Source organism: Schistocerca piceifrons, chromosome 1 (assembly GCF_021461385.2).
Source record: "Schistocerca piceifrons isolate TAMUIC-IGC-003096 chromosome 1, iqSchPice1.1, whole genome shotgun sequence".
Lineage (NCBI taxonomy): Eukaryota > Metazoa > Arthropoda > Insecta > Orthoptera > Acrididae > Schistocerca > Schistocerca piceifrons.
This window is the reverse complement of record NC_060138.1, coordinates 186,611,701-186,634,206: the sequence shown is the minus strand read 5'-3', so window position 1 is coordinate 186,634,206 and position 22,506 is coordinate 186,611,701. Positions and strand designations below refer to the sequence as shown.

Sequence of the window (22,506 nt, the reverse complement as noted above, 5' to 3'; positions counted from 1 at the left end):
ATTGTGGCTATCATCTAAGATACTGGAATGGTTTGCTATTTAGGAAATAGAATAAATAAGCAATACATAAAGTAAAGAAACATTATGAAGTCAGTTATGCCACTGAATAAAATTTATTCCCATGTTAATTTCAAACCTGTTTAAATTAATGGCCATAAAATTTGCTACAGAGCAACTGGACCGCATTGAGGAGGGGATGGACCAGATCAATGCTGATATGCGAGAAGCAGAAAAGAATCTCACAGGCATGGAAAAATGTTGTGGTCTTTGTGTGTTACCATGCAATAAGTAAGTAATAGTAAATGTGAAACCAAAAGTGAAATTTTTCTTATACAAACATTCAATATTTTAGCTGTAAGTATAGCCTGGAACATGTAATTATTTTTTAAGAAATAAAGAATAGCACTGTTAGATTCTGCAGTCCAATGTTAATGAAGCAAAATCTTTCTTCCATCTTTCCAGATGATCTGCTAGAGCATTCAGCTGTATGTAGTAATGATATAGACTTGAAATATTCTGCTTGGGTGTCATTATTAGGTTAATAATATTTGTAGTACGTTATAGACTTCAGAGCTATAAAATTCCATCCACAAATTTCTATATGTCTGTCCAAACCAATCAGCCAAAAAGTTTCTAGAACAACACAACTAGTGCAGACATAGAGGATGCATTGTACAAACCAACTGAAGATATAAGAACTTACATCTACATCTACATCTACATTTATACTCCGCAAGCCACCCAACGGTGTGTGGCGGAGGGCACTTTACGTGCCACTGTCATTACCTCCCTTTCCTGTTCCAGTCGCGTATGGTTCGCGGAAAGAACAACTGTCTGAAAGCCTCCGTGCGCGCTCTAATCTCTCTAATTTTACATTCGTGATCTCCTCGGGAGGTATAAGTAGGGGGAAGCAATATATTCGATACCTCATCCAGAAACGCACCCTCTCGAAACCTGGCGAGCAAGCTACACCGCGATGCAGAGCGCCTCTCTTGCAGAGTCTGCCACTTGAGTTCATAAACATCTCCGTAGCGCTATCACGGTTACCAAATAACCCTGTGACGAAATGTGCCGCTCTTCTTTGGATCTTCTCTATCTCCTCCGTCAGACCGATCTGGTACGGATCCCACACCGATGAGCAATACTCAACTATAGGTCGAACGAGTGTTTTGTAAGCCACCTCCCTTGTTAATGGACTACATTTTCTACGGACTCTCCCAATGAATCTCAACCTGGTACCCGCCTTACCAACAATTAATTTTATATGATCATTCCACTTCAAATCGTTCCGCACGCATACTCCCAGATATTTTACGGAAGTAACTGCTACCAATGTTTGTTCCGCTATCATATAATCATACAATAAAGAATCCTTCTTTCTATGTATTCACAATACATTACATTTGTCTATGTTAAGGGTCAGTTGCCACTCCCTGCACCAAGTGCCTATCCGCTGCAGATCTTCCTGCATTTCGCTACAATTTTCTAATGCTGCAACTTCTCTGTATACTACAGCATCATCCGCGAAAAGCCGCATGGGACTTCCGACACTATCTACTAGGTCATTTATATATATTGTGAAAAGCAATGGTCCCATAACACTCCCCTGTGGCACGCCAGAGGTTACTTTAACGTCTGTAGACGTCTCTCCATTGATAACAACATGCTGTGTTCTGTTTGCTAAAAACTCTTCAATCCAGCCACACAGCTGGTCTGATATTCCGTAGGCTCTTACTTTGTTTATCAGGCGACAGTGCGGAACTGTATCGAACACCTTCCGGAAGTCAAGAAAAATAGCATCTACCTGGGAGCCTGTATCTAATATTTTCTGGGTCTCATGAACAAATAAAGCGAGTTGGGTCTCACACGATCGCTGTTTCCGGAATCCATGTTGATTCCTACATAGTAGATTCTGGGTTTCCAAAAACGACATGATACTCGAGCAAAGAACATGTTCTAAAATTTAGGATTTAATATATGAAATCTGCTATCCTATATGAACCTGTGACTGCATGTTTCATATATTACCTTTTTGTGACCATCGGGTCATGTGTACCACATAAAAATTTATTTCCCTGCATTTACAGGGTTATGAAAGTTCCACATCTGTGTTGTGCCACGATCTAATATTGAATGTATCAACTGTTTAGAGCCAATAGGCTCACTGTTTAGCCCCTAATGTGCAAGATATTGTTTGATTGTTTCAGTTGTGCATTGTGTGCCTTCTGTTTTGGCAGTTTTATGTAATGTTTTTTCCTGTGAGCAAGATATAAGCTCAGTACAGGTATTTATCTCTCTTACACGATTTGCAACCACCCATATTTAATAGATCGAGGCTTTTATGTGTATGATACCTGAGTTGTTCAAAGTACTCTATGGGCAACTGATTTGGTCAGCCTGATGGACATCAGAGGATGCAGTCAAATAGCTAAATAGTTGATAACATAATATAAATATGAACATCATAAATAAAGACAGCTGAGTGGAATATTTCAAACATATCTTGTAAGAAGTTTGTTATTGTCAAATTTGATCTTTTTTTGAGAAAATTTAGTTTTGGTGTACATACTTTGCTTAATTTTGTTGGTTACTCAGAATACAGTTCTAGCCAAAATATTTAAGAATATTAGTGTGTTACAATGCGTACCTTAAACAAACCATAAATTTGTGCATTTTGGCTGCTGGAGGAGAGTTCTAATTAAGTAAATCACTATTTGTTGTTCTGTTTTGTAGGTCTGCATCTTTCAAAGAAGATGAAGGTACCTGGAAAGGAAATGATGATGGCAAAGTAGTCAACAACCAGCCACAGCGGGTCATGGATGACCGAAATGGTCTTGGTCCACAAGGAGGTTACATTGCAAAGTAAGAACAGAAGAAATATATTGGGATTTGGTTAAGTTGTATTACTTTTGTATTTGCATTAGTACTTCGCTTAATCAGTGAGCTAGCAAGAAAAATAATGAGTGATCCTTTCAACAAGGCCAAGATACATTTAAGGAGTTATTTGTTCTAGATGGAAAATAGGGTCAGGAGAAGGCAATAACATGAGGACTGTTCATCTACATATAAATTGGATGCTAATACTGATGAATGTGCAGTAGTAGTTGGTAAGTAACGAAAAAAAGATAATGAATGTAGCTGGAGGGGTGATACTAAGACAAGATACAATTACGAATAAATTTTGTATCAAAATTAAGTATATCAAAAGTAACACTGCAGTAGACTGCGATGGAACACCAAAGTGTTAAAAAGCAGTCTCTAAAATAACTTCGCAGTCATTACCTAAGACAGTTGATCTTTCCTTCAACGAGGGCTGTTTTCCAGATACTCTGAAGTACATGCAAATTAAACCACAAGTCAAAAAGGTACAAAAGAACGTATGGGGAACCATCATCCAGTCTCTGTTTGAAAAGGTTGTCACGAAACACATTAAAAATTAGATACATAAGTGGAATGTGATTTCAAGAAATCATTGTGGGCTTCAAAAACTCAACATCTTCTGTCGATGAAAATTTAGATAAAATCAACTCCTCTCTAGACAAATCTATACATGTGACACGCATTTTTTATGATCTGATAGTGTGATCCATCACTTCTCACACTCTAAGCTTGAAAAATACAGAATTAGGGGCATTTTATTGGTGGTTTAGGTCCTACCTAACCATTTGAAGTCAGAGTGGTATTAATGTCATATAAAGGGAATTAGGTGTCAGAATGGAAAATCATTTCAGTAGTAATCCCCCAAGGTTGACTCTTAGGTCACATTATCTTCGTTTTGTGTATATGATCTGCTGCTCAGTATTCACTGTCAATCAGTATTTGCAGATAATGCATCTGTAATCAGTAAAACTAACTGTACTGATCAAATTCCTCAAACTATCGAAAATACCCTAGAAAAACTACATAACTGGTTTAATCTAAGTGGCTTCAAATTGTTGTCTTAAGTCCAAAGACTGGTTTGATGCAGATCCCCATGATAATCCATCCTGTGGTAGCCTCATCATCTCTGCATAACTGCTGCAAGCTACATTCATTTGAACCCATGATAATCCATCCTGTGGTAGCCTCATCATCTCTGCATAACTGCTGCAAGCTACATTCATTTGAACTTGCTCACTGTGTTCAAGCTTTGGTCCCCATCTACAATCCCCTCCCTCCCCTCCCTCCCTTCCCTCCCTTCCCTCCCTTCCCTCCCTTCCCTCCCTTCCCTCCCTTCCCTCCCTTCCCTTCCCTCCCCTCCCCTCCCCTCCCCTCCCCTCCCTCCCCTCCCCTCCCCTCCCTCCCCTCCCCTCTCTCCCCTCTCTCCCCTCCCTCCCCTCCCTCCCCTCCCCTCTCTCCCCTCCCTCCCCTCCCCTCTCTCCCCTCCCTCCCCTCCCCTCTCTCCCCTCCCTCCCCTCCCCATGCTCCCCTCCCCTCCCCTCCCCTCCCCTCCCTATGCTCCCCTCCCCTCCCTATGCTCCCCTCCCTATGCTCCCCTCCCCTCCCCTACCTTTAGTGTCCCATTTCCTAATGTAATTTGCTCAGCATTGTTTGATTTAATTCAGTCACATTCCATTATCCTTGTACTTTTGGGAGGTTCAACTTAAACCTCTTTTCAACACAATATGTATTCTCTTAAACTGCTTTTCCAAGACCTTTGCAATCTCTGACAGAATTAAAATGTCACTGACAAGCCACAAAGTTTTTGTTTCCTCTACCTGAACTTTGACTCCCTTCTAAATTTCTCCTTTGTTTCCTTTATGGCTTGTAGGTTGAATAACATTTGGTGTAGACTACAACCCTGTCCCATTTCCTTATCAGCCAGTGCTTCCCTTTCATGTCCTTCATCTCTTGTAACTGCAGTTTGGTTTCTGTGCAAGTTGTGGGTGATATTTTGGTCACTATATTTTTTTTCCTCTGCTTCCCTCAGAACTGCAAAGAGTGTAGTCCAGCCCACACTGTCAAAAGATTTCTGTAAATTTCAGATGCTGTAAATGCAGGTTTGCCTTGCTCCAATGTATCTCCTACAGTAAGTAGTAGGGTCAGTACTGCCTCATGTGTTAAAGTATTTCTTCAGAACCTAAACTGATCTTTCACAAGCTCGGCGTCTACCAATTTTTCAATTTTTCTGTAAATAATTTTACACAATTTAAATTAAAACCACCCAAGTTGAAACAAACTTCAAATCCATCTCAAAACCCAGGGTCTGCTAAAAGCTAGCAATGTGTAATTCCTAGGAATGCAATCAGGTAAAAACTTACCGCCAGGTAAAAACTTACCGCCAATTTCGTGATACAGCCCTGATTTATTTGTAGCACATAAATTTCAACATGATCATGTCGCTGTAAGGGACACAGTGAAATGTAAACTCTGTAAAATTTATAGATACACATTAGAGTAATTAGCCTTTTGTGTCTCTGATTAACATTTCCTTTGCAACTGTCACTAAAAAGTTGTTACATGTGCATTCTTGGTAGTTTTTGTTGTGTGGCGTGAAAAAAGTAATTACTGTTACTAGACCGTACAACTGGTGACCCCGAGGTGATGGTAAATACACAAGAATCACTCTAATCATTATTTCAATTTTACTGCGGCACTGCAGATATATTTTTTTTAATGCCAAACACATCATTGAATGATGCCTGCATGGAACTATTGTGTGTGGCAGTGAAAGTATAAAATATCACCTTGCTGGCAAAAAAAGTAGAGAGATGCTTTTTGCAAGTGGAGTCCCAATTTATCATCACAACTGTTTGCAGCAAGATGACAAAATATCATTGCATTTTGGGATCTCCTCATGGCAAAGTTGCTGAGCTGATTTCGGTTTTCACATCCCAACCATTATCAGCTTCCCCATATAAAACTTAAAAACACATCATACCCCAGAATTTGAAGAAGTGGTCATGAAAAGTTAAGAAGTTACTAACTGAAATACAAATAAGAGACAAAAAGCTATCCACTTTGCCTGGAGAGATGCGTGCTTTTGCAAGAATGCAGGTAATTGATGATATTTTATAAACCGTATTTCTTCAATGACTACCTACCAATGTACATTCTATACTAGCAGCTAGTTGAGATATGAAACTTAAAGCAAGGCTTCTGTAGCTGAAAAATTGTAGATTATGACCAATCAGTTAGTACATAGTACAGAAACTGTTTCATCCCATCTCAGAATGACAGACTTTCCTATCCGGAAGGACAACCAGATCCAGAAACTATTAGCTGGTAGATGATAGTGAAGCAGATAAAAATCACTGTGGTGTGCACAGAAACATTTCAAGTAATGATATTACTATAAATTCAATGAGCTCAAAGAAATGCACATTGCCATGTTAATTTATTACTTGACAGTCTGTGAATGCTCAGATGTAAAACTGGTATGCTGCTCACATGTTGTGAGGAGACTGAATCATCTCGCCGCCTGTTCATAACAGATCACAACAATCGTATTTGATTTTTGCTCAGTTCTAGAGCAGACATTTCCATACTGCCGTGTGACAATATTAGGCCACAAAAGTGTTCAGAAATGGCAACTTTATGCTGCAATCAGTTCTGTAATAAATACATATGGTGAAAGACTACTGAATTTTGAAATAGGCCGTTGACGAAGATTTCCATGGCCGTTTCTTCTCGCAGATGTTCCCAGCCAATTAATGGTACCAATTACTTGAACCAATGTGGTCTGATGCCTGATGTCAAATAAAAACAAAAATTGCTCGACTGCAAAATTTAATCACTAGTACAGTATCTGTACAAGTACCTACTGACAGTTCAATTTTCCTAATTGATCCACAGCAAAAATGCCGAGACTTGTTACCAGCCAGCATTTCATATTAATACAAGGTCTGTTCAGAAAGTTCCGGAACTTTGTCCACAGGATTTTTTTATGCTTACCTTTTACTTATCATGCATGGTCTCATATGAAATACTCTCCTCCACATTGGTACACTGCTCCCAATGCAGTTTCTACTTCCAGAAGCAGTCTTGCTATACTCCTTGCTGGATCACGTGAAGTGCTGACTGCGAATTTTCTTTTATCTCATCTATGGCTGCAAATCTTTGTTCTTTCAATCAGGTTTTCAACTGTGGAAATAAAAAAGTCTGCAGGGGCCAGGTCTAGAGGGTACAGAGAATGAGCAACACAGGTATTTAGTTTTTAGTGCGATAGTCACGCACTAACAGGGAAGAATATGCAGGTGTGTTATTGTGATGCAGGAGGCATGAATTGTCTTGCCACACTACAGGCTGTACCCGTCTCACATTTCCTTGCAGATGTTGCAACATGTCCTGATAGTACCATCATTAAGTGATTTGTCCCTTTGGCATGAATTCATGATTTACTAATCCTTCAAAGTCAAAGAAAACTATCAGCATGGCTGTGATATTTGACCTGACCTGACCTGACGAGCTTTTTTTGGTCTTTGAGAAACTTTCCTGACCGATTGTGAAGACTGAATCTTGGTCTCAGCTTCATAACTAAAGACCCTGGTCTCTTCATCAGTTATGATTCTCTTAGAAACATCTCATTCTAATTTGTGCAATCCAAAAGCTCTTCACATATTGCAAGGTGAAGGTCTTTCTGGTCTTGATCATGAGCCATGGGATGAACTTTGTGTCAACATGATGCATTCCAAGATGCTGTCTCAGGATTTAATGACATGATCCAACTGAAATGTTGCATTTTTCTGCGATCTCTTGGACAATCAGCCTTCGATTTGCAGGCACAGTTGTTCTGATGTTCCTGACATTAGCACTGTCAGTAGACGTCAAAGGGCATGCTGAACTTCTGTGTAGCCAGTTTAAAACCATATGAACCATTCATTACACAGAGTATGCCGTTTTTTTTAAAGCACTTATCACTGTACTTCCCACATTACTTGGGGTGTCTCTTGAAAGGTTTTCTTGAGTTTCATGAAAAATTTAATGGATACATGTTGTTCCTCTAACTCTGCCACCCTGAAATTCACAAACTGTGCGACACAATGTTCTACTCAATACAGCACTGAACAATAACTAACAGACGTACAAAAATGAAACTTCTGGTAGTTACACATTAAACACAGGTGTGTGTGTGTGTGTGTGTGTGTGTGTGTGTGTGTGTGTGTGTGTGTGAGTTGTTTTGATGTTCCTGACATTAGCATTGTCAGTAGACGTCGAAGGGCATGCTGAACTTCTGTCTAGCCAGTTTTAAACCGTATGAACCATTCATTACACAGAGTATGCCTTTTTTTTTTAAGAAGCACTTATCACTGTAATTCCCACATTATTTCGATGGCGCAGAGATGCCAACAGCAAAAGTTGTGGACAAAAAAATGTTCACTATCAATGGGTAAAAATTTGAGAATATACAACTGCTTGTCAAGCTTTTCTGTGAAGTTGACAGTCACTTGTCACATATACATGTTGATCTGGTCTCTCAAGGCTTCACCTATCTTTTAACAATGATAGTGGCCAGACAGTTCCACTGAAAGACATCTGAGCAGAAAGTCTTGCTAGCAGTCATATTATCATGGATCACAACTTTCGGAGTCCACCACAAACACACACTGGCTGTTTTTGTGTCATTTGTTCAGTCACATCACAAAGACCCTAAGTATACCACACTAAAACCACCACTTACCATTCAGTGTTGAATGACAAAGTTGGTTGGTTGATTTGAGGAGAGGAGACCAAATAGCAGGGCCATCGATCTCATTGGAGAAGGGAAGAATGGGAAAGGAAGAAGGCTGTGCCCTTTCAAAGGAGTCATTCTAGCATTTGCCTGAAGTGATTTAGGGAAATCATGGAAAACCTAAATCAGGATGCCTGGACGCGAGTTTGATTCGTTGTCCTCCCGAATGCGAGTCCAGTGTGCTAACCACTGTGCCACCTCACCCAGTTGGCAAAGTTGAATGGTGACATTGCATCAAGACAGCATTAAGAGCAACCATCTTCCAGTAGAATGTTCCAAATTTTAGCATGTAACATGGCAGCATGTAATGAAACTATGTTAGTGCATAAGAAATGACTGCCAGACACCCATAAAACTGAAAACACGAATTTGAAGGTTTCGTCCACACGTGGAGTGCACTCTCTTTCAGCATGACAGCAACAGGCAACACATGATCACTGTGACATCTGCAAGAGTTGGATACCTTGGGTTCACTGTCATTGATCCCTCGCCGTACAGTCCAGACTTAGCCCCATATGATTTCCATCCATTTTCAAAACTTAAAGACCACCTTAGAGGACTTCAGTTTGATAGTGATGAAGCAGTTCAAGCAGAGGTGAGGTTGGTGCTCTATCAACAAAGTAAAAAATTCTCCCATGACAGTATCAACAAACTGATCTCACTTAGTCATGTGTTTGTCACCAGGGTGACTACGTTGAGAAATAAATAATATTAAGGAAAGGATACATTCCTAGTCATCATAAACATGACATGTTGAGTTGCAGACAAGCACAACAAAGAGATGGTAACACGTTTAGCTCTGGCCACCTTCTCCTTCAGAAAAGAAAATACACACCTGTTCACACCAGCAAGCATACATAAAGTACACACGACAGCCATCTCTGGCAGCTTGGACTGGAATGCAACTGTCATGTTGAGTGACAATCTGGAGTGGTGCAGCAAAGGGAGAGAGATAGCAGGGTGTCGTTGGAGAGAGAGAGAAGAGTATTGTCTGGTGGAGGATGCAGGGACCAGATGGAGGCATGAGAAGACTGTCAGGCACAACAGTTGCAAGGCTGTGGTGCAGGGAGGAAAGGGGGGAGGGGGATCAGTAAAGGGGAGGAGCAGGGAAAAGGGAAGATGGGCAAATGCATTGCCAGAGGGCGATCCACAAGTTGGGCAATGGGATATGAATAGGGAGGTGGTGACAGGACAGAGGGCAGAAAATATTGGATGGAGGGGGTGCCAGAGTGATCCCATCCCAGAAGTCCAGCATACCCTCCAATCCCTGCATAAATCCTTAGGTTCTTGCTAGATACTCTCCCCTAAATCAATTTCCTTCCTCATTCTTATGATAGCCTGCACACCCGCCTTCTACATGCTCCCCAAAATTCACCAACATGACAATCCTGGATGCCTGATTGTAGCTGGTTATTGTGCCGCCACTAAAGGAATTTCGGCCTTCGTTGACCGACAGCTGCATTCACTTGATCAGAACCTAGCCTCCCACACCGAAGATACCAACCACTTTCTTCAGACTCTCCACAAACCCCATCCCTTTACCTTATGGATTCTACTTGTCACTGTTGATGCTATTTCCCCATACACCAACATCCCTCATGTCCCTGGTTTTGCTGCTATTGAACACTACCTTTCCCAATGTCCTTCACACTCCTAATCCACTACCTCATTCCTCATACACCTTTCTGACTTTTCCTAATACACAACTACTTCTTTGAAGGGAAGGTATAAAAACAAATCTGCAGCACAGCCATGGGCACCCGCATGGCACACTACTATGCCAGGCTAGTTGTGGACCATCTAGAGGAAACCTTCCTAGCCTCCCTGGCCTGGTTCAGTCCCAGTGATGATATCTTCATGATCTGGGCTTACGGCCAATAAATTCTATCCTCATTCCTTCACAATCTGAACAAATTCTCTCCCACCCACTTCACCTGGGCCGCTTTCCTGGATGTTGACCTCTTCTTCTCTGATGGCTCCATTTACACTTCTGTCCATATTAACCCCACTAACCACCAACTGTACCTGCATTTTTCCAGCTGCCATCCCTTCAGCATCAAAAATCTGTCCTATGCAGATTGGCCACCTGGGAACAGCAGATCTGCAGCGACAACAACTCCCTTGCCCAGTATGCTGAAAGTCTTACCAATGACTTCACAGACAGATACTACTCCCCAGACACACTCTGCAAACAAGTCCCCTGTGACTCTTCCACTCACACATCCAATCAATCCCCCTCCCGAGAACTAGCTGCTAGAGTGCCCACTTATTCACCCAATGGCACCCTGGATTGGAACAACTGAACTGTGTCCTTCATCAGGACTTTGATTACCTATCATTATGTCCTGAAATGAGGACATCCTATTGAGGATTCTGTCCACCTCACCCAAAGTGATGTTCTGCCACACACCCAACCTCCACAGCATCCTAATCCATTCCTATGCCACTCCTGCCTCCTTGCCACAGGGATAATCTTGTGGAAAACTCGGGTGCAAGACATCTGCAATCCACTTACCCAGCACTAACCATTCCAGTCCTGTCATGAGCTTATCCTACCACATCTGAGGCTGCACCACCTGTGAAAACAGCCATGTCATACACCAGTTCCGCTGCAATCATTGCACAGCTTTTTGCATTGGTATGACTACCAGTCAGCTGTCCAACAGGATGAATGGCCACTGCCAAACAGGGGTGAAGAGCATGGTAGACATAACATGCATGATTTCAATAGTTGCTTCACAACCCAGGCCATCTGGATATTCCCCTCCATCAGCTTTTCTTAACTGTTCAGGTGGAAGTTATCCTTATAGCGCATTCTCCACTCCCAAAATTATACTGGCCTCACCCTACAGTAACCTACTGTTGCCACATCCTCAACCCAACTTTTTCTGCCCCCTCTGTGCTATGACCTCCTCCCTATTTGTGCCCCCCACCCTCATTGTGGGCCTTCTCTGCCAATCCATCTGTCTTTCCCCTTCCATGCTCCTCTCCTTTCCCTCACACACCTCCTCTCTGTACGACAGCCTCCCATCCACTGTGCCTGATGATCTTCTCAAGCCTCCATCTAGTCCCTGCACACTCCACCAGACGGTGCTCTTCTCTCCCTGTACTCTGCTCTCTCCTCCCCTTCTCAAACCCACCCCACCCCACCCCACCCCACTCCACCCCACTCCACTCCACCCCACTCCACTCCACTCCACTCCACTCCACTCCAAATTCCACTCCAGTCCGAGCTGCCAGAGATGGCAGTCATATGTGCTTGAATTGTGTGAGTTTGTGTGAACAGTCTCTCTCTCTCTCTCTCTCTCTCTCTCTCTCTCTCTCTCTCTCTCTCTCTCTCTCTGTGTGTGTGTGTGTGTGTGTGTGTGTGTGTGTGTGTGTGTGTGTGTGTAACAATCTTCATGTTGTCCTGTCTGCAACTCGAGATATCCTCTTTACAGTGAGTTGCAGACTATCCTTTTCCTAATATTGTTGATATTCAAATCTAGAGTTTCCATTGGTTGAGAAATAAATATGTAGTTATGAAGAATAAAGTTGTAGAATGTCGATAAGGTTTGTTTTATTTAAAAAGCTTTCTGAGTATTCACATAAAAAATTCAGAGGCATTACTTTTTAGTGCACCCTCATACATAACATGGACAAATTAAGTAGAATGTATTGTATACTCATATTTTGAGAAAAGCTGTAAACTAATTTTTCTGTTTTGTTAAGTGTCCTGTACAAAAAGGTAGTGACTTGAAATTGTATTTTATGAGGCAATACTTTTATTCAGTTCTAGCTTCAACCACTTCATTTCAAATCTTCTCCATTTCCATAAAATGAGAGTAATAGAGCTTTTGATGAGGAAAAGAGAAATTCACTTGTAGCAGTTGCTTCTCAGTTAAAGACATTACTTTTTTCTTTATTTTGCCCTTCGAGTAAGCTGTAATTCCATGAAAGTTTTAGTGCACCTTGTATCAATGATTATTTAAATCCCTAGGATTCTGCAGATACTGTGTGTGTGTGTGGTTTGTAGCCCATTCCTAATATAGAAGGATGATATTAATTTATTGATTTTACTTGTTGCTGGGCCCCATGGCTGTGGATTATATTACTTAAAGAAAAATACAGCAAACAGCCCCTTTTTATATGTTTTCACTTTTCCTAATGTACTTTTTGAACTTGTTCACATCTTTATTTGGCATAATACATATTTAAATTTTCATTAGCACATTGATAGCTGTTTGGATGCTACAACTGCCTTTCAACCCTGCTTGTTGTCAGAACTATTTTGCACATCTATAAGCATGACATAAACATCAATTTTTTCTGTCTGATGCACAAAAGCAGTGCAGCATTGGCCTGTTGCTGTCTTACATATTACTTTCATGTCTTGTATTTTGACTGTGTAAATCACACCACAGTTTGAGCCGATTTTTATCATCGGCAATGAAAATCATTAAGGGCAAACATATTAGGAAATGAGTGTACCAATCCTCAGATCCTTAAAAAGGTTTCTGCAAATGCCTGGTTGTCTACTTCACACAATATTCTTACTACTCACTTCTATTGAATATACATTCTATAGGTGCACTGCCCCAAAATATATTTCCATGAGACAACAAGAAATGAACATATGCCAAATGAGCAAACACTCTTGTCTTTAGGTAAAAACAGTGAGAGTTTCTATATGACATGAATCGTGAAGAGTACACGAAAGAACTTATAATGGCTCTGAGCACTATGGGACTTAACATCTGTGGTCATCAGCCCCCTAGAACTTAGAACTAGTTAAACCTAACTAACCTAAGGACATCACACACATCCATGCCCGAGGCAGGATTCGAACCTGCGACCGTAGCAGTCGCGCGGTTCCGGACTGAGCGCCTAGAACCGCTAGACCACCGCAGCCGGCTGCGAAAGAACTTGCGCCCCCCCCCCCTCCCCCCTTATTGCAGCAGTGTACTGTAGGTCTCTAGAGGAGCATAGCATTCCAAAAAGATTGGAAGAGGGCACAGGTCATCCCCGTTTTCAAGAAGGGACGTCGAACAGATGTGCAGAACTATAGACCTATATCTCTAATGTCGATCAGTTGTAGAATTTTGGAACATGTATTATGTTAGAGTATAATGACTTTTCTGGAGACTAGAAATATACTCTGTAGGAATAATCATGGTTTTCGAAGATGATGATCGTGTGAAACCCAGCTCGCGCTATTCGTCCACAAGACTCGGGTTCCCAAGTAGGTGCCGTGTTTCTTGACTTCCGCAAGGTGTTTGATACAGTCCCCCACAGTCATTTAATGAACAAAGTAAGAGCATATGGACTATCAGACCAATTGTGTGATTGGATTGAAGAGTTCCTAGATAAAAGAACGCAGCATGTCATTCTCAATGGAGAGAAGTCTTATGAAGTAAGAGTGACTTCAGGTGTGCCGCAGGGGAGTGTCGTAGGACCGTTGCTATTGACAATATGTATAAATGACCTTGTGGATAACATCGGAAGTTCACCGAGGCTTTTTGCGGATGATGCTGTAGTATATCGAGAGGTTGTAACAATGGAAAATTGTACTGAAATGCAGGACGATCTGCAATGAATTTACACATGGTGCAGGGAATGGCAATATAATCTCAATGTAGATAAGTGTAATGTGCTGCAAATACATAGAAAGAAAGATCCTTTATCATTTAGCTACAATATAGCAGGTCAGCATCTGGAAGCAGTTAATTCCATAAATTATCTAGGAGTAGGCATTAGGAGTGATTTAAAATGGAATGACCATATAAAATTAATTGTCGGTAAAGCAGATGCCAGACTGAGATTCATTGGAAGAATCCTAAGGAAGTGCTGTCCGAAAACAAAGGAATTAGGTTACAGTACACTTGCTCGCCAACTGCTTGAATACTGCTCACCGGTGTGGGATCCTTACCAGATAGGGTTGATAAAAGAGATATAGAAGATCCAGCAGAGTGCAGTGCGCTTCGTTAGAGGATCATTTAGTAATCGTGAAAGCGTTACGGAGATGATAGATAAACTCCGGTGGAAGAAACTGCAGGAGAGACACTCAGTAGCTCGGTACGGGCTTTTGTTGAAGTTTCGAGAACATACCTTCACCGAGGAGTCAAGCAGTATATGGCTCCCTCCTACGTATATCTTGCGAAGAGACCATGAGGATAAAATCAGAGAGATTAGAACTCACACAGAGGCATACCGACAGTCCTTTCTTTCCATGAACAGTACGAGCCTGGAATAGAAGGGAGAACGGTTAGAGGTACTTAAGGTACCTTCCGCCACACACCGTCAGGTGGCTTGCAGAGTATGGATGTAGAGGTAGATGTAGATGGAGGAGCTGTGTTGGAGGTGCCTTCCAGTCTAAAAATAGCATGTTACTGTGGACCATTGAGTGGGGAACTTTTGGGCAGATATGGAATATTTTTAGTATATTAGCTTGTGATCATAGTTTAAAATTCTTACTGTAAAAAGAGGGAAAATTGGCTATATTAATCAAACCTTGCAGTTATTTGTTTAAATGTAAAGCTCTTATGTTTATTGCTCATTTGGGAGACTTTGGGAATCTTATACCAACCCAAAGTACTTTTTCTGACACTTACTAAATTAGAATTCCTATAACTTGTTGGAAATAATTTTTGTGATGCTCTTTCTCTTGCATTAATTAAAGTAAAACACCCATATTAGATTGTATACATTTCTTTGACTGGTAAAGCAATTGTACACTGTAGGATGATGATTTATAGAATGTAATAAATTGGAATAATATCATTTAAAAGTGTAATTGATGCCAAGTTGTAATAAAAATGCATTCACTTTGAAATGAATTGCTGCATCTTTTAACATGTTCTTACAGGAAATACGTTAGTCAGAATCAGATAAAGTATTGATTCTACTGCAGGTACTGTTTTGCTTGTATTTCAAGTGCAATAACAAATAAAAATAAATATTATTTGTGAATGTGAGGAAATCCTGATACATTTCAACCACAATTTTACTTTTGAACAGGATCACAAATGATGCCCGAGAAGATGAAATGGAAGAAAATATGGGCCAAGTCAACACTATGATTGGAAATCTACGCAATATGGCATTGGACATGGGTTCTGAGCTGGAGAACCAGAACCGACAGATAGACAGAATTAACAGGAAGGTAATGTATCATCTCTCTTGTTGTACATTTGTTACGAAGAGTTATAAATTATTCTAATTACAGTGTTTTTATAACTACTAGAGTCCTGTGTATTCTGCGAGCTTGATTTTTTTTTTTCCCATAAAAATTTGCGTAAATTATTATTGCTGCAGTAGAAGTTTCGGCATGTATAACCACACACACACACACACACACACACACACACACACACACACACACAGAGAGAGAGAGAGAGAGAGAGAGAGAGAGAGAGAGAGAGAGAGAGAGAGAGAGAGAATTTTGATCTTTTGTAATATATATATTCCAGAAAAGCATCAGTCTTAGATAGAGCCATTCTGTTCTATTACAGGGAGAGTCGAATGAAACAAGGATAGCGGTGGCCAACCAGCGAGCCCACGATCTTCTGAAGTAAACTTTAGTGGAAGATTAATACTCTTGTCTTTTTCCTAATGTGTTGTTATGTTAGTCATGTACTTAATTACGTTGAGAAGGTTCCTTGACCTTTCTTTTCAGCTCATTTAAGTCAGTTTATACAGAGCTAGTATTATAATAAATTTTGCTCATATGAGCAGTGAAAGACCAAATTGTTTACAGAAAATAAGCATGCCCAGCTTCTCTTTTATTAAATGAGTAAAGTTTTTATCTTGTCCTGAAGTATGTTCAGAATAAAAGGTATGGTTATTTTAACTACTAATAATTCTATAAAGTGTAGAGTCTAATTGGAGTCTAAAAGTAGCAGGAGCTAGAACACCAGTCTTTAAATTACATTGTTTCCTTTCACTACCATGTGTCACTTACTACTGCATCAACCATTTCTTCACGAGAGGGATAGCAAACTTTTCTGCAGTATTTGGCTATGGATATAAACTGCTAGCCACAGCAAGTTACTACAGCATGCATTAAAAATACTTGCTACACAGCATAATTATTATTGATATTTAAACTAAAACATATAGATATTGACATGCTGAATTTTACACTATGGTGGTGAAAGTCTAAATTTGGTGTTCTTTCTCCTCCACAATGAGTTATGTTTACCCCCAAGTTAAACTATTTAATATGTACTCTGAAAATAGATATACTAGTTTTGTAAATTATTTAATTATTTCACCAGTTGTTAGTACAGCTTAGCAAATTCCAATGTTCACATAACAATTTTATCTACTGATGTTACATTTGTACAAAGTAGATTGGAAGCTACTGTACTAATTTACTTAATTGCCACTTGTTTGGACCATTTAAAGCATTGAATTATTGAACAATTAGTCGGCGGGTAACTTTACTGATGTGATACGTGTTTAATGTATATATTTTGTAAATATTATAAAGTTGTATAACTCATTTTTGAATTGTTCTAAGTGCTTCAAAAGCATCTACTTCTCTTGCAGTGTAAATATGTGTAGAATGTTTACAGTATGTTTAAAGTGCAATCAAAATGTTTAACATGCACATTCTTTAGGAAAGTATTACATGAACGAAGAAATATTGTTTGTTATTGTCTACATGAATAGTACTATTAGTTATTAGAAATATTGTCATGGGAATGTGGATGAATTTTTACAGCGCAAAGTGTGGAAAAACTATTGACTGAATTTAAAAGTATTTTTTTATAAATCACTGTTACAGACATTTGTTTCATGAGACATAATTATATAACTTCAGTTTAAAATCCCATTGTAAAATGAAAATGAGGGTACACCGTTCAGAGCTGCCAGTTCTGTACTGTGTTATGTCTGTTACCAATAATGCTCATTGAGTTCTGCTTCTGAATAATGGACATAGCTTACAACACTTCTGTTATAGTAGCAGACCCTTTTGGGTTCAGAATAATTTGATATTTTTTCTCTTAGCATTTATTGGGTCACGTTAAATTGGCAAATGGCTTTATTGTTTGCTGTACTTAATAAATTATTAAGAATTATCATCTAATGGAAGGAATGGCAAATATATAGTTATCTATTTTCGTGTGAGGGTGTTGAAGTTATTGTGAATGAATGAATGGAAAGTGGGCAATGAGATTTTTGTGTATGCTGTGGCCTAATGACTGCGTATTTGGCTTATGGTGGTGTAATACTTAATTTTTTGCTACAATTTCCTCTTGTATGTCATCCATAACTGTTGAATCTTAGTGTGTCATTATTTTTTCAGAAGATTTCATGGTATTGTTAGTTTTCCAACAGCTTGAACTTTTGCTCATACATATAATACCATCATATACAGTATAGCAGAATATTGTTAAATAACGTTGTAAGCAGCATAGTGCAAATTAATAGTAAACTGCAGTTGGGTCTTTACATTGGCATCACATTTCAACATCAGTACTTAAGAAATTTTTTGGAGTGCTGTAGGCTACATATAGCATTTGATTCAGTACTTAAAAAAACATAAGTAATAAGAAAATGCACATGATAAATAACAAGAATAATAACTAAGTGTACAAAATGATAAAACTGCTGTTTCCAAGAGAGTACAAGTGTGAGTAGGGAATACCAAAAGTGATCAGAGATTCTTTTGTGTGACTTTATAAGTATTGCACTATAATATTTTATTGTAACAAATATTTTATTTATTCTATCTATGATGAAGTGAACTTTTAATACAATAGCCCCTTTTTTTATTTGCACGCTTGACTAAAAGTTTCTGTGAGCACTTTCTGGTATTCTGTAATTTACCACTGAATTTATTTAAAAATAGTAATAGGTTTTCATCTGTCTAAGATAACTTAGAATTTGTGTCAAGTGTCAAAACTTCAAGAATATTTAAATATTTTGCAGCTGTACAGTATGTTCAAATGAAAAATATTTCTCTTACAGTAGAATTTGTGTGCCATGAATTACACATTTCTGTAATCAATATACACATTTAATAGTAGATGGTTTCCATGCTCACATATTAAATTCGGAATGTTTGTATAATTTAAATATATATATAATGATTTTTGAAGTTAATATCTTGGTTGCCATCACTTGCTGCATATTCCAGACAAATGATTTGTTTTCTATGTTGTAATAGCTCATATAGTCCATATTGTACCCTTTGTATTAACCATTGCCAATAAACAGATGTGATATCAGAATGATTACTTATATATTTGGCAGAATTATCCCAAGTGAAGTCATTACATACAAGTTCCCTAAGCCAAGTTATTGCCACTGTTATGACAAAAAGTAATTCAAACACCGTACTGAAGCAAGCAGTATGAAACAGAAAATATTATTGGCCTGAAATGTTCATGATACCAATGTAAATAGCGCTGTCTTAGTACCAATTTCCCCACAGAAAAATGAGATATTTGCAATAATATCTACACACAGCCAGCACTGTTTTATGCATCTGCAAATATGGAAACATTTATTATAATTGTTCTGAACAGTCTGAGAGTTGTGTAGCGAAGATGTATGTTTCAAAGGCTAATTTTCCCAGAAATTAAACTGCACCAAAAACACACTTGTACTCGGGTAAACTAAACTGTGTAGCACAATTAGCAGTGTAGTGTAGTGTAGTGTAGTGGGTTGGGGGTGCCATGGCCACGACTGGCTGGTGGGAGCAGTCTTCTTGTTTGTCAGGATGTGTTAAGAGTGCCTACTGGGATGTCCATTTGGTTTGTGTGAAGGTGAGGGAGACAGGATTAGATTAGATTAGATTAGATTAATACTAGTTCCATGGATCATGAATACGATATTTCGTAATGATGTGGAACGAGTCAAATTTTCCAATACATGACATAATTATGTTAATTTAACAACATACTTAAGTTAATATAACAACTTTTTTATTTTTTGTGTTTTTTAATTTTTTTATTTATTTTTTATTTTTTAAATTTTTTTTTCTTAATTTATATCTAAAAATTCCTCTATGGAGTAGAAGGAGTTGTCATTCAGAAATTCTTTTAATTTCTTCTTAAATACTTGTTGGTTATCTGTCAGAGTTTTGATACTATTTGGTAAGTGACCAAAGACTTTAGTGCCAGTATAATTCACCCCTTTCTGTGCCAAAGTTAGATTTAATCTTGAATAGTGAAGACCATCCTTTCTCCTAGTATTGTAGTTATGCACACTGCTATTACTTCTGAATTGGGTTTGGTTGTTAATAACAAATTTCATAAGAGAGCATATATATACTGAGAAGCTACTGTGAATATCACTAGATCCTTAAATAAATGTCTGCAGGATGATCTTGGGTGGACTCCAGCTATTATTCTGATAACACGCTTTTGTGCAATTCCTCAGTGATGAATTACCCCAAAATATGATGCCATATGAAAGCAATGAGTGAAAATAGGCGTAGTAAGCTAATTTACTAAGATGTCTATCACCAAAATTTGCAATGACCCTTATTGCATAAGTAGCTGAACTCAAACGTTTCAGCAGATCATCAATGTGTTTCTTCCAATTTAATCTTTCATCAATGGACACACCTAAAAATTTGGAATATTCTACCTTAGCTATATGCTTCTGATTAAGGTCTATATTTATTAATGGCGTCATACCATTCACTGTACGGAACTGTATGTACTGTGTCTTATCAAAATTCAGTGAGAGTCCGTTTACAAGGAACCACTTAATAATTTTCTGAAAGACAGTATTGACAATTTCATCAGTTAATTCTTGTTTGTCAGGTGTGATTACTATACTTGTATCATCAGCAAAGAGAACTAACTTTGCCTCTTCATGAATATGGAATGGCAAGTCATTAATATATATTGAGAACAACAAAGGACCCAAGACTGACCCTTGTGGAACCCTATTCTTGATAGTTCCCCAGTTTGAGGAATGTGCTGATCTTTGCATATTATGAGAACTGCTTATTTCAACTTTCTGCACTCTTCCAGTTAGGTACGAATTAAACCATTTGTGCACTGTCCCACTCATGCCACAATACTTGAGCTTGTCTAGCAGAATTTCATGATTACATTGTAGCAGGCTGCAGAGAAACTGTTGATGAACCAAATAGTTCTTTATTATCCTATCTGCTGCAGATAATTACACTACAGGCCATTAAAATTGCTTCACCAAGAAGAAATGCAAATGATAAACAGGAATTCATTGGACAAATATATTATACTAGAACTGACATGTGATTACATTTTCACGTAATTTGGGTGCATAGATCATGAGAAAACAGTACACAGAACAACCAGCTCTGGCCATAATAATGGCCTTGATACCCCTGGGCATTGAGTCAGACAGAGCTTGGATGGTGTGTACAGGTACAGCTGCCCACGCAGCTTCAACACGATACCACCGTTCATCAAGAGTAGTGACTGGCGTATTGTGACGAGCCAGTCGCTCAGCCACCATTGACCAGACATTTTCAATTTGTGAGAGATCTGGAGAAAGTGCTGGCCAGGGCAGCAGTCGAACATTTTCTGCATCCAGAAAGGCCGGTACAGGACCAGCAACATGCGGTCGTGCATTATCTTGCTGAAATGTAGTGTTTCGCAGGGATCGAATGAACAGTAGTGCCACGGGTCATAACACATATGAAATGTAACGTCCACTGTTCAAAGTGCCGTCGATGCGAACAAGAGGTGATGGAGACATGTAACCAATGGCACCCTATACCATCACGCCAGGTGATACGCCAGTATGGCGATGACGAATACACGCTTCCAAAGTGCGCTCACTGTGATGTTGCCAAACACAGATGCAACCATCATGATGCTGTAAACAGAACCTGGATTCATCCGAATAAATGACGTTTTGCCATTCGTGCACCCAGGTTCGTCGTTGAGTACACCATCGCAGGCGCTCCTGTCTGTGATGCAGATGTCAAGGGTAACTGCAGCCGTGGTCTCAGAGCCGATAGTCCATGCTGCTCCAATCGTTGTCAAACTGTTCGTGCAGATGGTTGTTGTCTTGCAAATGTCCCCATCTGTTGACTCAGGGAGAGAGACGTGGCTGCACTATCCGTTACAGCCATGTGGAGAAGATGCCTGTCATCTCGACTGCTAGTGATACGAGGCCGTTGGGATCCAGCATGGCATTCTGTATTACGCTCCTGAGCCCACCAGTTCCATATTCTGCTAACAGTCATTGGATCTCGACCAATGCAAGCAGCAATGTCGTGATACGATTAACCACAATCACGATAGGCTACAATCCGACCTTTATCAAAGTCGGAAACGTGATGGTACGTACTTTTCCTCCTTACATGAGGCATCACATCATCATTTCACCAAGCGACGCTGGTCAACTGCTGTTTGTGTATGAGAAATGGGTTGGAAACTTTCCTCATGCCAGCACGTTTTAGGTGTTGCCAACCTTGTGTGAATGCTCTGAAAAGCTAATCATTTACATATCAAAGCATCTTCTTCCTGTCAGTTAAATTTCGCGTCTGTAGCACGTCATCTTCGCGGAGTAGCAATTTTAATGGCCAATAGTGTATATGGATGTGCCCTCATCTCTGGTGCAGCTTGTGGTTGTCTTGTGGTAATTTTATTCAGCAAGGAAGGTGAGGAAGGTGAAAGAAATGGCCCATAGCATACACCTGCTGCTTGGAAGGTGCTGCACTGACTTTATGTAGCTGGCATGCCAGGTACTAAGTCAATAAGGTGGTCAGAGTTTCCATCTTGGAGCTGACAACTCGTGGCAGGCAATGCAGGCATCTTACATTGTAGTTGACAGTGTCCTAGTGGTGTGATGGTAGCCAGTGCTGCCCAGGAAAATGAACCCCGGACTGTGTATCTTAGTTAGTTGTAGGCTCCAAGGCTATG

The 22,506-nt window shown here is 39.6% G+C and overlaps 1 protein-coding gene across 4 annotated transcripts in view; it reads left to right on the top strand.

Moving 5' to 3' along the window:
- LOC124717112 (synaptosomal-associated protein 25) overlaps window positions 1-18,867 on the top strand; it is a 414,314-nt gene extending 395,447 nt beyond the window's left edge. For all 4 annotated transcript variants that reach the window (XM_047243852.1, XM_047243834.1, XM_047243842.1 and 1 more), the window contains 4 exons: window positions 171-288; window positions 2,734-2,862; window positions 15,647-15,791; window positions 16,141-18,867. In XM_047243852.1, coding sequence (XP_047099808.1) covers window positions 171-288; window positions 2,734-2,862; window positions 15,647-15,791; window positions 16,141-16,203 — 455 coding nt within the window. In that variant the 3' untranslated portion in view covers window positions 16,204-18,867. The remainder of the gene's footprint in view (window positions 1-170; window positions 289-2,733; window positions 2,863-15,646; window positions 15,792-16,140) is intronic.
- Window positions 18,868-22,506: the final 3,639 nt, after the last annotated feature.